Here is a 16,509-nt window from a genome sequence, read left to right on the forward strand (position 1 = left end):
CAGGTCTTAACTCTCCTTAAGGCTTATCAGGCAAGAATAGACATCTTGGGGTCAGCAGGGTGGTTCAGTGGCTTAAGTAAGACCCGGGCCTGGAGATGGGAGGTCCTGGGTTCAAAACTCAGTCACTACCTAGCTCTGTGACCCTGGGCAAGTCACACAGATCTTGCCTAGTCTTTTCTGCTCTTCTGCTTTAGAACCGATTTCCACGGTATCGATTCTAAGATGGAAAGTGAGTATTAAGAAAAAAGGAATGGACGTCTCCCCTTTGCTTTCTTTGCTTATTTATTTCGTTTTTTATTATTAAATTTTTTGAAAAATTGTGTTTTGGTGTAATGGATGCTTTCCTCCTTCCCTGCCCTTAAATAATCAAAGAAACCCTTTTACAGATTACCTCCTTAGGAATAACTTATAAAAGATTACTTTTTTTTTTTAAACCCTTAACTTCTTTGTATTGGCTCCTTGGTGGAAGAGTGGTGAGGGTGGGCCATGGGGGTCAAGTGACTTGCCCAGGGTCACACAGCTGGGAAGTGTCTGAGGCTGGATTTGAACCTAAAAAGATTACTTTTTAAAATTAGGATTATTATTGGGTCATTTTTAAGGAAAAAAAATCACCTAGTATTTATTTTTTTGCTTTTAGGCAAATAAATATTAAGTGACTTGCCCAGGGTATACACCTAGTAAGTGTCTGAGGCTTGTTTTGAACTCTTGCCCTCCTGACTCCATCTACCATGCCACTTAGCTGCCCATTTACACAGATAAGTCAATACAAAATCATTTCCTTTCCAAGTTTCTCTGAATTCCTCATATTCATTATTGCTTACGGCACCCCAGTCGGTGATCCGTCATTCCTTAAATTAAAGGGACACGCTTTGATTTGAGCTCTGTCACTCCACCCAATGCTCCTGCCTGCATTTTCACACCCGGCTTATTTCCCTCCCTGTCAGACTCCTGGGGGGGAGAGTCCCTGGAGTGGGACCTCTGGGAGAGCTTCCTATTTATTGTTGCTAATTATTATCGAGTGGAGTCATCATTCCTTGGGGGCGGGTGGGGGGAAGCTTGGCCCATCAGAGCAGCTTGATATTATTGCAGTCGAATAGACCCTCATCTTGCAGTAGTTTCTTACCATCACACAGACTGGTTTTCAGTGGGAAGAATGAATCGTTTAATGGTACTTTCACAGCCTCCTGGAGGGCGCGTGCTCTGATGGCCAAACACCAATCCAACACCTTTAAACTATTTCCTTTGCGAGGAAGGCAGAGCATTTTAAGCCTGAGATGGATTTTCATAAGAGGAACCGAAGGGTCCTTGTGCTTGTTTGACTTCCCGTGGAAAGTAGAGAGCCTTAAAAAGCATAGAATTCACACGCTAGGAAACTACACAAAGGGAACCACTCAGGGCTTTCCCAGGGACACCTGGGACACCAGCAGCTCCACAACTGAGGAAATCAAAGCCCTGGCGTCGACCTTTGCGTTCCAACTCTGAGCCCTTTGCCGGTTAGCACAAATGTCATCGACAAGACCTGGTGGCCTCTTTTTAGGGTTTGCCCCTAAAATATTTGACTCAGTCAGTATCTGAGATGCCCGGTTAGCCCTTTGCCATCATCCAGGGCCAGAGCACGGGGCAGTAATCAGTAACTGGGAATCGAGGCCACACAGAAGAACTAAATAGATGCATCCTTTCTTCATAGAGTCATCATGGATGTGGGGCAAAGTAGAAAAGGGAGTGTTTCTGGTCATTTCTTGGGTTTGTTTAGGAGGCATAGGAGGGTGACAGAGGGTCAGACTTGGAGTCAGGCCATGGGGGTCATGGGGAAGCCCTGAGTTAGAATCCTGCCTTCAGACCCATCTAGTTACTGTGCCACCCTGGGCAAATCAGGTCATCTCTTTCAGCCTCAGTTTCCTTATCTGTAGAATGAACAAAACACAGATTTGAAAAGTGAAGCTCTTGGCCAACTTCCTAGTGCCTTGCCTTTTGAATCTGAATGATCATTCTCTCTCTCTCTCTCTCTCTCTCTTTCTTTATATATATATATATTTATATATTCGACCAATAATTTTTATCGTTAGATTTTTGTTTTTCGATCACATTTCCAAAGCCCTACCCAGAGAGCCATCCCTTATAACAAGGGGGAAGCCAATGGGGAAATGGTCATTGTGAAGATAGGATTAACTCTCCTCTGTCTATTTTTAGCTAATCAAATCAAGAACTTAAAGTACCCCTACTTACCATTAAGTACAGAGTTCACAAGTCACTTACTAGAGTAAGCTCATACCCCAAAAGGTCATTGGCCCCCCTTTTGGGCAATGGTAGGCAAATTGAAATATTGCAATTGGGTTTTCTGAGAAGAAGGGGGAGCGGCAGGAAGTGACAAGAAGTGGCGTGGAAAAGAGGAGCATAAAAGAAGAGACCGGCATGGTCCAGGGATCATTTCCTCCTGGCATTTGGAGTCAGTGGCTGAGATCCTTGCCTTGGCTTGGAGGAGACTTTTCCCCTGGATCCTGCCTCTGCTTGCTGGGTGAGTGGCTGAGATTCCTGCCTTGACTTTGGAGGAGGCTGAGTTGGTGGAACCCTGGCTGAAGACACCACCGGGACTTCTGGCTGAGGATTACCGGGAAATCCACATGAAGACAGAGTCTGGGGGAAGCCCTGCCCTGGCTGAGCTGGACTTCACAGAGAAAGGCTGGTAGGCTTGTTAGGACTCTGTCTCTTTATTTACACTTTCACATAATTTAGCTCATTAAAACTAACATAGTGCCTGAGCCCAGGGCAGAGTTCCACACTCTTAGCTCCTCACTGGTGTGAAGAAGAGAGATTTTGGGTGCGTTTTCAGCCTTTTGGAGGGCCAGTCTTTTGTAACAGCTACGACGGAGGAAAGAGAGCTACCTGGATACAATAAAAGACATATGTAATACTTTTACACTAACTATACAGTAGATATGAGGCCTTTCAAGAGCCAGAAACTTTATGGGCCAGACTTGATAGTGAATGAGTCTGCCTTATACATGATGGCAAAAATATAACCAAACCCAAGTTCTTTGCATTCCTCCCCTGCCTAAATGTTTTGGATTCTCCTTTCTCCATCTCTCCCATAATAATTCAAGATTTAGAAAAGGACCTTAAAGGGTGATCTAGTCTAACTCCATCTCTGTACACCAGAGGAAACTGACTTGCCCAAAGTCACACAAATGGTAACTGCCCAAGGCAGGATTTGAATCCACATCCTCTGACTTCAGGCATGAAGCTGCCTCACCTACTTTGTTCATTAAAAATTTCTCCCCTTAGGAATTCCTACTGAAAACAGTAATGAAGTAGGGGCCATTAAAAATCATGGACCAGCTCTATGGCAGTGGTGGATAGAGTGCAAGACCTAGAGTCAGGAAGGCCAGCCTGTGTGAGCCTGGACAAGACACTTGAGCCTATGGGCCTCAGTTTCCCCTTATGTCAAATGAACTGGAAAAGGAAAAGGCTAACTACTCAACCCCCACATGGGGTCAGGCCTGAAACAACTGAACAACAATAAAAATTACAAGTGGATCTTAACAGAGTTTTAAATATTTTCCTAGGGCTTGACAATGATCTAAATGTCTGTTCCAACCCGGAATATGCATGGAGCAGATCAGAACCATTAGCCTGAGGAGCTGTGACTAATTAATGCTTAGTGTTATGTAAACAACCCCAAAATCCCCTTGAGTTGTGAGGACATATTTGGGTGTATCTTGGCTCTACCTTTCCTGATTGACTTGATTTCATTTACCAAGTAGTAATAAGGCAGCTGCTCTGGGCAAGCCTGGGAGAGGGAAGAGACGGGAGTGAAACCACTTCTGCCCTCCAGGAGCTTGCTGTGACTGTTCTATTAGATTGTAAGCTCCCGAAGGGCAGGCACCTAGTTTGGTCTTTCTTGACTTGCCCAGCCCTTAGCCCAGTGCTTGGCACACAATTGCTAGAAGGAAACAGCGATCTCTCCTGGATCTTTGCCAAGAAAACCCCAAATAGGGGCAGTGAGATGGCTTAGTGGGTGGAGAGCCAGGACTAGAGAGGAGAGACACTTCCTAGCTGGTAATCCTGGATGAGTCACTTAACCCCCCATCACCTAGGCCTTACTGCTCCTCTGTCTTGGAACCTGTACACAGTATTGATTCTAAGATAGAGGGGAAGGAGTTAAAAAAAGAAAAGAAGGAAGGAAAGAAAGAAAGAGAAAAAAGAAAAAGAAAGGAAGGAAAGAAGGAAGGAAGAGAAAGGAAAGAAAGAAAAACCCCAAGTGGAGTAGGGATGTGACTGAAAAACTCAGGGATGAGCACTTAGCATGGTGCCTTGGCACACAGAAGGGGAAATTTAATAAATGCTTGTAGACTTGACTTATTCCCCTTTTTTGGAGAGTAGAAGTCACCCTGACTGCTCTGAATCCCATTTTTGTCCGCCTCTTGGTGTGCTTCACAAGAACTTTAGAAGGTGGTGGCTGATTTTGACCAAATTTTGGACCCTGTTAAAGGCTATAAAGATGGGCCTGAAATTTGATTTGGGGTTCAAATAAAGCGTGCTATAAAGAAACAGTTCTCAAACAGATGTATCCTTGGTCATTCGTAATGGATTCCAGTAATACTTGGAGAGAAATTGCAGAAATAAATTTATCAAAGCAATTTCCAGATTTGAATGGGATATAACTGAGTTCTCTAGTGCTCGAATACAATCAAAATGGCCTCACAATTAGCCCTAGCCCAGGCTGGAATAGGCAGCCCTTTCTGAGGTTTTCAGACAGAAGTTGCCCCCTTGTGGGGGTTGCTACTGGCAGGAGATGGAGTCGGGTGGCTTTTTAGGTACCAGTTAGACTTGGTGGGGTCTGGGGTCCTCCTCACCCATTGGTGTTGTGACTTATCCCTTTATTCCTTTATAAGGGCCAGACGATTTTTAGACCCCGGTTGGCTATCTGCCGGTGCTGGGCTGTTTTAAGATAAAAAAAATCTTTCACAGGAAATTGGAAAGCTGTTTCTGCTTCCTCTAACCCTCGGCCCGTTTCTGATCCAGCAGCATCATCTAGGGGTGCTGCCAGTGATAGCAGGAGCTGCTAACAGGTCTCCAAAAAAACCCCTGGCAACAGGATTTTAAATGAAAATGTAAAAGAAAAAGCGAGAGAGCCACCGAGCCCTCCATCACTTTATCGCTTATGATGTTGGCTGGACCAGTTAACCCGAGAGAATCGATAAACTGATACTCTTACCTTAGAAAAGGAAAAGCCAACCCAAACAGAACATGGGGGAAGCTTTGCCTTTCCCTGGAAATCCTGCCTTATAAGAGGGCTGTAAACAAAATGCTTTATCGGGTAGGTGGGGGCGAGCCGAGGGGGTTTCTAACTGACCATGGATGGCAGAGCCCCATGATCATAAGAGGCAATGGATGGTCCCTTGGTCAACGTCGGCCTCTCCAGGGGCAGCTGGGTAGCTCAGTGGATTGAGAGTCAGGCCTAGAGACGGGAGGTCCTGGGTTCAAATCCGGCCTCAGACACTCCCCAGCTGTGTGACCCTGGGCAAGTCACTTGACCCCCATTACCCACCCTTACCACTCTTCCACCTAGGAGCCAATACAAAGAAGGTAAGGGTTTAAAAACAAAAAACAAACATTGGCCTCTCCTGCAATAGATTCTTGTTCACACCTTTCTTAGAATAATAATTAGGATTTCTCTTCCCCTGAGTGGCAGGATCAAAGCCTGAGACGATCCTGACGGGTCAGAACCCTTGACCCAAATCTAATAAGATGGGACGGCGCAGGGAGAAATGCAAAGAGCCTACCTGGAGGAATCGATTTGGCCCAGCCTGCCGATAGGTTGAAAAACCAGCTTTTCTAATCCTGATAAAGTCCAGATGTTTCTGCTGGAAACAAGAGTCCTTTTACTCTCTGTATCATTGGGAGAGGGCCCGTTTCCCAGAATTCTGTCACACTGTGGTTAGCCAGGGCTTGTGGAGGGGGGGGGAATATAGATCTAAATACATACATATCCACATGTATGTGTGTGTACATACATGTGTATTTCCCCCTCTGGTTTAAAACTGGGGGGGGGCAGGGTTGAGAAGTTCTTGTTCCTCCAGACAGCCCAGACCTTTAATAAGTGCCTGGCAGGCCAGAGATCCTGGTCTCGTTTAAGACAAGATTCACACACGCACACACAGCAGTGCTCGACACATAGTTGGATTTAATAAATACTAAGTGAATTCTTGAATTGAGCCCAGTGAGGCGGGCAGTGCCCTCCCTGTCTGACACAATAGGAGCTCGAAGCCCAGCGCGGTGGAGGTACTTCCATCGGGGTCACACATGGAATTAAGGGGCAGCACTAGGATTTGAACTCGGCCCCGATCCCACTGCTCTCTCCAAGGGCTCCTCTTGTATCATCAGCTAAAAAACCACCAGCAGCATCGTCGTCACCAACCACCCTAAGCCTGCTTCGTGTTCTCAGATTTGCTCTGGAAACCACCTGAGAGCAGAGCAGGATAGGCCAGTCGCCAAGCATTTCCGAAGTATCTCTTCTGAGCTGGCCGCCGGGCTAAGCACTGGGGATGCAAAGGGGGAAGGAGAAGAGAAGAAGCGTTTATTAAGAGCCTACTATCGAAGGTGGCTCCGTGGTTAAAGTTCCAGGCCAGGAGATGGAGGCCCCGGGTTCAAATCTGGCCTTAGATATTTTCTACCTGTGTGAAGCTGGGTACGTCTTTTAACCCCAGTCGCCAGAGCCTTACCGCTCTTCTGCATTAGAATTGATGCTTAGGATCAATTTTAATACAGAAGGTAATGTTTAAAAAAAAATGCTTACCTTTGGTTGGGTATTATGCCAGGTGCCTGTACATATATTATTACACTTGATCCTCACAGCCCTGCAACGTCAGTGCTTTTATGGTTCCCATTTTACAGTTGAAGTAACTGAGGCAGACTGAGGCTAAATGACTTGCCTGGGACCATACAGTGAGTATCTGAAGCTGGATTTGAACTCAGGTCTTCCGGATTCCAGAGCCAGCCCTCCATCCACAGCATCACCTAGCGGCAAAAGATAATTGAACAAAGGCAAGCAAACAAGCTATACATGCAATGCGGAGGGAAGACCCTAGAATTAAGCTGTTGTTCAATTATTTTTCGGTCATGTTTGACTTTTTGTGGCCCCATTTGGGGTTTTCTTGGCAAAAATCCTAGAGTGATTTGCCACATCCTTCTCCAGACCATTTTACAGATGAGGAAATTGAGCCAAACAGGGTGAAGTGACTTGCCCAGGGTCACACAGCTAGGACGTGTCTGAAGCCAGATTTGAACTCAGGTCTTCCTGATTCCAGACCTGGCATTCTATCTACTGCCGCACCCAGAAGCCCACAGGGATGGGGAAAGGCTTTTCCTGTAAGGGGATGGATTTTAGCCAGAGAAGGAAGAAGGTAGGGATGGTTCTTGTTGTTTTGTCTCTCCTTCTGCCTCCTCTGCCCTCCGTGTTGAGAGATTCATTCCAGGGAAGGGTTTGGCCAAACTCTCACAGACCTGTCAGCTGCGTGTTGGAGCTGGGGCGTGTGGCGGGAGCCCTCGCTCGAGATGGGGTGACTTCAGTCAAAGGGAGTATCTTTGGAAACTGAGCCAGGGAGCATCTGGCCGGAGCTCAGGCCTGTACTTGACATGGCCCGAGTGCGCTGCCCACTGGGCTGCCCAGACATTCCCCCATGCTCAGGCTCAGGAGAACTGTCTTCGGTTCAAAGCTTCTCTGGAGCGAGTCCCTCTCGTGGAGGGGAAAAGCTCTCGTCCTGACTGTTTTGTTAGTATCATCCTAGAAGAAGATTCAATGTTCTCAGTCGTTTCCTCTGTGCTGGGCAACATGGATACAAAGACTAATGTCCCAGAGCTCCTGCCTTCCCGGAGAAACCAGTCTTCGTGAGGCTAAAACCCACCCCCGTCCCAGGATATACATTTGTAACTTATTGGAAAGGGAGCGAGAACATGAACCCTTGAGGGGATCGGGTAGGCTTTGTTTAGGCAGAGGCTCTTAACCGTGATTGTGCCATTTCTCCGGCCCCCCAGCCTTCTTCTTCAGTTTGGACCCTGCCCTCTTGCACGGATGGGGATCCAGCAAACAGACCCTTTAAATCTAGATAGAGGAGCCTTTCCTGCCCCCTGGACCTTCTGTGAATGGACCCAAGAGCTTTGTGATGGATACTGTGCTGGACATGGAATCAGGAAGACCTGGGTTCAAATCCTTCATCTGAGGCTTTATAAGCACTAAGTTGTTTAGCCTCTGCGTGCCTCAGGGAATTTGAGGAATCCCTACCTGGGTCAAGAGAGGGAATTCTCACACTAGGAGTTCCCTAGGGACAAAACCATAGACCTTTCCTGTATCCCTTGTTTAGAGCGCCTCAAATTGTGGGTGGAGCATTCATCCCCCTTCAGATCTGCTTATCCTGCTGGTTTGCTCAGCAAAAAAAATTTTTTTTTAATTTTTCTCAACGATAGCGTAGAAATGGGTAGATCCTGAAATAGTAAAGGGGGTGTTAGAAGGCCGTATGATGGAGTTGGTAGAGAGCTTCCTAGTCAGAAAGTTGAAACAAGTTGAAGTCCTGCTTCTATTATATACTGGTCAAATGTCCTGGGCAAATAGGCTCAGCCTGCTAGTAAAGGACAAGAAAACAATTTACACAGTGATTGTAACAATGTAAAGAAGAAGCAGCTGTTTCAAAAGGCCTGAAAGTTAATGCTGTCAAACTTCTAAGAACAAGTCCCCTCCCCTAGAAGAGACAGGAGCAGATTCCCCTGCCCTACTCCTTTGCAGAGGTGAGAGGTTCACGAGGCCACAACACCGCATATGTGGTCCGATTTTTTTCAGATATAGTGATTGATTTTGCTGATTTTAAAAATCTCTCTCAAAAAATCATTCATTAGAAAGCAACCTTTTAAAAGCATGGCTATATAATTTAATGTCAGGCTGATGATAGATTATGAAGAAGGAAGGAAGGGTTTATTTTTTGTTTTCAATCGTATCTGACTCTTTGTAACCTCGCTTAGGATTTTCCTGGCAAAGATACTAAGGCGGTTTGCCAATTTCCTTCTCCAGCTCATTTTACAGATGAGGAAACTAAGACAAACAGGGTTAACATGACTTGCCCAGGGTCACACAGCTGGGAAGTGTCTGAGGCCAGATTTGAACCTAGGACCTCCTGTCTCTAGGCCTGACTCTCAATCCACTGAGCTACCCAGCAGCCCCTTGTATTTTTCTTTTGAAATTTCTGAGCTGTTCAGATTGTGGCCCTCTGAGCTGCCCTCCTGCTTGTCCGCTTTCCCTCCTGGCTGCTCTCTTCTCAAGAATGTGTCTGTGACCCTCTTTTCTTTCCAAATGACCTTGCTAAAGGCCCAAGCATGTTGGGCTCGCCATTCAGCCCCCCAGTGCTGCAGGCAGGCCCCTCACCAAGACCGGGATGGATGGCTAGGAGACGCCATAGAGATTAAGGAGTGGACGACGTTCACTTGAACACGGCTCTGATAGCCGCTGTGGTCCTCTTGTGATTCTTCCAGGTACCCTCTAGGTTTTTGTTTGTGTTTTCACTTTTTACTGGGAACCAATTAGCTGAGCTTCCAAATTCTTGGTAGTTTGAACAGAGCCGGGGCCAGTTGGACAGTAGTAATCCTCTAGGCTGCTTTCTAAGAGCTTTTTGGAAGAAATCATCACTTAAGGAAACCGGAGGAAGTGGAGTTGGAGTTGATAGAGAGCTGTGTTCAAATATTGCCTCTTAGCACTTCTTAAAAACCAGACCCTGCTTTTGCAGGGAGTGGGAGGGGGACAGGAGGAAGGATGTCTGCCTGGAAAAGGGCCGGGACTTGAAAAGTATGAAGGGATCCGGGTGTGAAGAGCATTAGAAGGCAAACAGGATTTCTTATCTGTTCAATTTCTAATAATCATTTTCTGACAATTTGTGATCCATGTTCTCTCCCTCCCCCATCCCAGAGAGGGCAGGTCATACGATCTAAATTATACATAGGCTATCATACAATACATCCACATTCGTCATCTTGTGAAAGAAGACATATTGCCTGTACGAGCCATTATCAGAGGATTTTGAGAGGTCATTTTCAGTTCGATGAGAATGACTCACCCAAGGTCACCCAGCCGGAGGAACCCAGGGCTTCCTCACTCTGAGACCTTCTCTCACCACTGGATCATTGTGTCTCCTTGGTGAATACCTTTGAGGGGGAAAGGAGCTCAGAGGCTATAGGAATAGTCAACTCTCTCATTTTACAGATGAGGAAACTGAGGTCTAGAGACTTTAAATGATTTGCCTGTGGTCACACGGCTGCATATCATCTCCCCCAATAGATTATCCATTCCCTGAGGGCAGGCCCGCTCCAGTTTTGGTTCTGTAGCACCAGTCCTTGGCACAGAATAAATACTTAGCGTTTGACTCATCAGCAGGTGATAAGCGTGGCACCTGGGGAGAGTCAGACAGACACCGACACAGAGGGAAACAGAGACAGACTTTATCTGTGCTGATAATTAATGGTCCCTTTAGGGACTGGGGGGGAACCCTGGAAAGATGGGTGTCTCTGATGCGGTGGAGGATGGGGAGGAGACAGGCAGGTGGCTTCCAGGTGTTTCTTACATCTGAGCCAGCCAAAAAAAAAACCCGGCTGTAGTCTGGGTGGTCAGAGGCAGGTGATGGCTGACTCAGCTCCTCCAGGATGGTTCATCTCTTTCGTGCTTTGGATCTTGGAGGGGAGGATCCGACTGCTAGAGGAAAGGGGCAAAGGCGAGTGGGGAACATCAGATGATTGGCGGACGAAAAGCTGTCTGGCCCACCTCCTCCATTTTACAGATGAGGAAAATGTGGCCCAAGAAGGGGCAGGGACTTTGTACCCTCTGCCTGGGGCATAGTAGGCACTTAAATGTTTGTTATTGATTATTTTTTAGCTAGGGTTTATAGAGTACTTTAAGGTTTGCAAAGCACTTTTTAAATAGTATCTTATCCTGGAAACAACGCTGGGATAACATAGATGCTATTATTTCCCCCATTTTATACATGAGGAGACTGGAGCAGGCAGAAGTCAAGTGACTTGCAGCAGTCACACATCAAAGTGTCTGAAGTAGGATTTGAATTCAGGGCTTCCTGCCTCCAGGCCACTGTTCTGGAAAGAGTGTTGGATTGGGAGTCAGAGGTCCTGGTTATAAATCTCATCTCCGTTCCTTACTAGCCTGTGATTTGGGGCAAGTCACAACAATAACAGTAATAATCACTTTATATTATGTTATATGATTCAATTGTGTTTGCCAGTTTGTGATCTCATTTGGGGGTTTTCTTGGCAAAATATCCTAGAATGGTTCACCATTTCCTTATCTGGCTCATTTTACAGATGAGGAAACTGAGGCAAGTAGGGTAAAGTGACTTGTCCAGGACCACACAGCTAAGAAGCGTCTGAGGCTGGATTTGAACTGAAGTCTTCTTGACTCTAGGCTCAATGCTGTAGCTACCGTGCCACCTGGATGCCTTAATAATGATAATAATTCATATTGTACTTTACAATTATCGCCTCATTTGATCCTCCCAACACCCCTGGAGGTAGGGGCTAGGATTCTCCCTGTTCTACGGATTTGGCTTGGCCTCTGTGGGCCTCATTTTCTCTTTCGGAGGGGCAGAGTGGCCTCGGAAGACCCCTCCAGCTGTAGGTCTGGGAAGCCCCAAGGAAAGCCCAGCCACGGAGCTGACCCCGAGTAGGCTTGGCAGTGGTTTAGTATAGCCTGGCCCCGCCAGTCTGGGCCTGGAGTAACTATAGCCATTTGCCTTTTAAGGACAAAACGGTAAGTCGATTTCACTCAGGTGGCACCTTCTCTTCCCTCCCTGTCCGACCCTACAAAGGGAAGCTCCGTCCAAATCGGAAATTGAACTAGAAAAGATCTCTTAAAACGATTGTCGTTTTTTTACTGGCCTGGAAAATAGTGGCAAATCTTCTGCCCGTTTGGGCACGCCTGGGAAGGGGTTCTGGTCCATTTTACGCCTGCCCAGGAGCTTCGTTATTGCTGTTGTTTTAAATACGATTTTAATTGATAATTTTTGTTTTGCTGTCACCTGTATTTCCCGCTGGGCCGCTCTCGCCTCTCTTCCAGAGAACCATCCTTTATAAAGATTAAAATAAAAAAGAAAACTTCAGCAAAACTTAACAACTTTTATATATTTTTATATATATATATATATATATATATATTCAATCTGCCTTTATCTGTGCCATTTTGCATGCATAGCCCCCATTTCCTGCAAAGAAAGGGGTGAGAGGAAGCTTTCCCCTCTCCCTGGAATTTTCAAAAGATGTCATTTTATTACATGAGCTTGACAAGCATCAATAAACACGAACATTTCCATACACGATGGGCCGAAGAAGAGAATTGCCTGTGAAATTTGAATCTCGTTCGGCACAGCTCGGTCTCTTTAAAAGTACATAACAAATTCCACACGGCAGTCTCAAAGCCTGCCCTGTTCATCCGTGTCATCGAGTGCCTTCTGTGTATTTTTAAAAAATGCTTCATTGAAATTCTTCATTTTCTTTTGAGCATCGTCATTACTGACCCTCCTCTCTCGCCCCCTTAAAGAACCTCCCTCATGAGAGAAGCCGGATCACAGGAAGTCAGATAACGATTGTTAAAAATGTTTCTCTGTGTGACTGGGAGGGGGGAAAGGCAAGAGCCCCCCCTTTCTGATACGTCTAGTGGAGCAAAATGAATTCCCGTGGCGGTCGCGTCTGAAAGGGCGGCTCCTTCTGCACAGCGGCAAGAGCATCGTCACCTGGACCAGGAGGCAGGTGGGCAGCCTGCCTGGCCATCTTTTTGCTGTAGTCATGGTTGCTCAGGGATCAGCCTTCTCAGGTTTTCACAGTGTCATAGTGATAAATATAGATGGTGGGGGCAGCTGGGTAGCTCAGTGGATGGAGAATCAGGCCTAGAGACGAGAGGTCCTAGGTTCAAATTTCGCCTCAGACACTTCCCAGCTGTGTGACCCTGGGCAAGTCACTTGACCCCCATCGCCTACCCCTTACCACTCTTCTGCCTTGGAGCCAATATACGGCACAAAATAAAAAAAAATAAATAAATGTAGATGGTTCTCCTGCTTCTGCTCACTTCCCTCTGCACCAGTTCAGGTGAATCTTCCCAGGTTTCTCTGAGTCACTCCCTCTTGTTATTTCTTACAGTGTAGTAATTTTCCATTATATTCATAGACCTAGAATTGGTTCAGTGGGGTACAGGGATACCCACTCACTTTGTTTCCGGTTCTAGACTCCAGGAAAAAGTGGTGCTTGGAGTATTTTTGTTCCTGTGAATCTCTTCCCTCCTTCTTTGGTCTATTTGAGACAGATACAGAAGAGCGATATCACAGGGTCAGAGGGGTGTCTTCTCACTTGCTTATTTGGGTTTATGATTGGGGGGTTTGGGTTTTAGAAGATTATCCACTTACAAAAAACGAATCCCATAGAGATATGTTTTGAGCGATAATCCATGTATTAACTTGTTTGTCAGCTCTGGGAGGGAGAAGGGAAGAAGGGAGCGAGATAACACGAATCATGGCACTTTGGAAAATTTATATGGAAATTTGTTATTAGATTAAAGGAAAGATAAATTTAAAAAAATCATCGAAATGAAAAATATGATCTCATCTGATCCTCACAATCACCCTGGAAGGCAGGTGCCATTATTATTTCCATTTTACAGATGAGGAAACGGAGGCAGGCAGCAATGAAATGACTTATTTAAGGTCACACAGCTAGGACAGTCCAAAAGCTCTGTTCACTGTAGTGCCATCTAGCTGTGACCCTCGAGGGGAGGGTGCTTGGGAGCTCTGCCCAGGACTGCCCTCCGCCTCGTCCTGCCTTGGCTATGGCTCCCCCTCCCTCTCCTCCCAGCTGGGTCCCCAGAGTTCTGCATCTCTGCCATCTTGGCTGGCCGTGGAGATCTTGGAGGTGGGTTAAAGAAGGGGCCTTCCCTGAAATGTGGAGCTGGCCAGGGTCGGAGCTCAGAAGCTTGTCTGCCCTCATCCTCAGGGATCCAGCAGACCCCCAGCCACGCAGGTCAGCCAGCAGCCAGGGGACGTGTCCGGCGCAGAATCCAGGCTTCCCTGCCTTGGAAGCCGGCTCTGCCCACTTCACAGGCTGCCCTCTCCTAAGTGTGCTCTGAAGCTTAGCAAAGATGCTGCTTGCTTATTGCTGTTGTTATTTGCTTTGGGAAGATGAGTCCTGATCTGCTTGGATCCCCACCCAGAGCTCCAGGGCTCCCCTCCCAGACACGCTTCCTGCTCTCTTCCTGCTCTCTTGGCCAGTCTAGAAAACCCACTTGTGAAGTTCCTTCGGGGCTGCTCGCCCTCCTGGTCAGCCAGGGATCATCCACAGCCTTCAGGACCTGCTCTCCAGAGATCTGTTTATTTGGGGAAGAAACTGAGCAGGGAAGGAACTTCCTGCCTGGGACAGCTGGGAGCTAAGGAGATTGGGAGCCAGTGAACGGAGGAGGAGATGGACCGGGGCCCTTGGGGAGGTGGGCCCCTGCCACCCCCGCACCCCCAAAGAATGAGGGGGGACAGACTGGCCCAGGGGAAAAGGAAGCATGGTCCTGTCATGGATTTCAAGAGGGATGATTTCATTGAGGAAAAGTAGCAACGTAGGTATTAGGTACCCGGGTGAGAGTCTAGGACATGTCCTCAGAAGATGGAGACTCTGGGGGCAGCTGGGCGGCTCATTGGTGGAAGAGTGGTAAGGGTGGGCAATGGGGGTCAAGTGACTTGCCCAGGGTCACACAGCTGGGAAGTGTCTGAGGCCAGATTTGAACCCAGGACCTCCCATCTCTAGGCCTGACTCTCCATCCACTGAGCTACCCAGCTACCCAGCTGCCCTCCCTCCCCCCCCAGCCATTCTTAATAGAGGGAAAAAAAAAAGCAAAGGGTGGAAAGGGTAGCTTGCTCCTTTAGCAGTCTCGATTTGGGAGTTTGGCCAATAGAAGACCACAGTTTTCCACTCATCTTGTTTTTTGCTTGTCCGCTCTGTTCCACCAATCCAATTTTCTGTTTTTAATCATGCCCAAATAGCTTTGGTTATTGCTTTGCTAGATAGCCAGGAGGCTGCTAATGCCATGTATGGATCATTCCCACTTTTTCTCATTATTCCCTTGAGTTTCGGAACCATTCGTTGTTCTCGTAGCTTAATTTTGTTATGAGTCTTTCTCATTTTGTACAGAATCCAGCCCATCCTTCACGTGCATCCTCTGAGTCCTGCTTTCCTTACTTGTTGAAAGGAGAATGATGATGCCTGCAGCAGCTGTGCTGTATCATCATGAGCTCGGACCGTCCGAGCTCCAGAGCTTGTTTCAGGAGCATTTGTAAAGTACCTACTATGTGCCAGGCTCCGGGCGAAGGTCTGAGAGTACGAGAAAGGCAGACGGCTCTGTACGACAGCATACAAACAAGTCACACGTCGGATCAGTCGCGTTCATCCACAGAGAGAAGTTGTTGTTCAGTTGTGGCCCACTCGGCACCACCCCGACTGGAGAAGTTGGCCATTTCTTCCTCCCACTCATTTGACAGATGAGAAAACTGAGGCAGAGTCCAGTGGCTTGCCCAAGGTCACATTGCTAAGATATTGCAGTGGTTTGCCATTTCCTTCTCCGGCTCATTTGACGAATGAGGAAACTGAGGTAAACAGAGTGAAGGGACTTGTGCAGGATCACTTAGCTAGGAAGCATCCAAAATTATCTTTAAATTCAGGAAGACGAATCTTCCTGACTGCAGGCCACTGCGCCACCTAGCTGCCCCATAGGAGGAAGACACTAACACGGATGGCCAGAGGGAAAAGCTGTTTCAGTGATTGCACCCTGAGCATTTTCTGGAGTTAGTATATGGTCTGTAAAGGAGGAGCACGTGCAGCCCCGGCATGGATCCATTTGGGGCTTAGCTTGCCATATGGGTGCGATCCCGATCGCTGTCAGGCTGCTGTCCTGAGGAGGGTCCCAGGAGCTTATGGGAAAGGAGGCCAATAGATCATTTGTCCAGTGTATTGTATAACTAATCCGGTCCACTGGAGCCTCTTTTTTTTAACCAGAATCAAATTCTATTGGTTTAGCCTACCCAAGGGCAATTAGTAGTTTAAGGTCATCCTTAGGTCTATCATTAGTTCCCTAACTAGCATTTTAGAGTTGTATTCCTACTGCCCACCCCTCTTTCCCCCATGGGTGGTTTGGTAGGTAGAGCAGCAGATAAGTCTGTGTCCATTGGACTGGGTTTAAGTGGACTCTCTCCTTTCGGCAAGATTTTGTCAGTAACATACAGAAACGTTGGTGATTGCTGTTTGTCACATACCTTCCAACTTGGCTTCAGTGGTTCCTTCCTTCCTTCCTTCCTATTTTCCTTCCTTCTTTTCTTTCTTCCTTCTTTTCTTCCTTCCTTCCTTCCTTCCTTCCTTCCTTCCTTCCTTTCTTCCTCCCTCCCTTCCTTCTTTTCTTCCTTCCTTCCTTCCTGTCTTCCTCTCTCCCTCTCTCCCTCCCTC

General features: G+C 47.0%; 1 protein-coding gene across 1 annotated transcript in view; it reads left to right on the plus strand.

Annotated features, from left to right (window-relative positions):
• Positions 1-16,509, plus strand: part of IGF2BP2 (insulin like growth factor 2 mRNA binding protein 2) — a 113,658-nt gene that overhangs the window by 17,395 nt on the left and 79,754 nt on the right. The window contains exons 2-3 of the mRNA XM_044675639.1: positions 8,491-8,525; positions 11,391-11,416. Of these exons, the coding sequence (XP_044531574.1) occupies positions 8,491-8,525; positions 11,391-11,416 (61 nt within the window). The remainder of the gene's footprint in view (positions 1-8,490; positions 8,526-11,390; positions 11,417-16,509) is intronic.

Source organism: Gracilinanus agilis, chromosome 4 (genome assembly GCF_016433145.1).
Source record: "Gracilinanus agilis isolate LMUSP501 chromosome 4, AgileGrace, whole genome shotgun sequence".
Classification (NCBI taxonomy): domain Eukaryota; kingdom Metazoa; phylum Chordata; class Mammalia; order Didelphimorphia; family Didelphidae; genus Gracilinanus; species Gracilinanus agilis.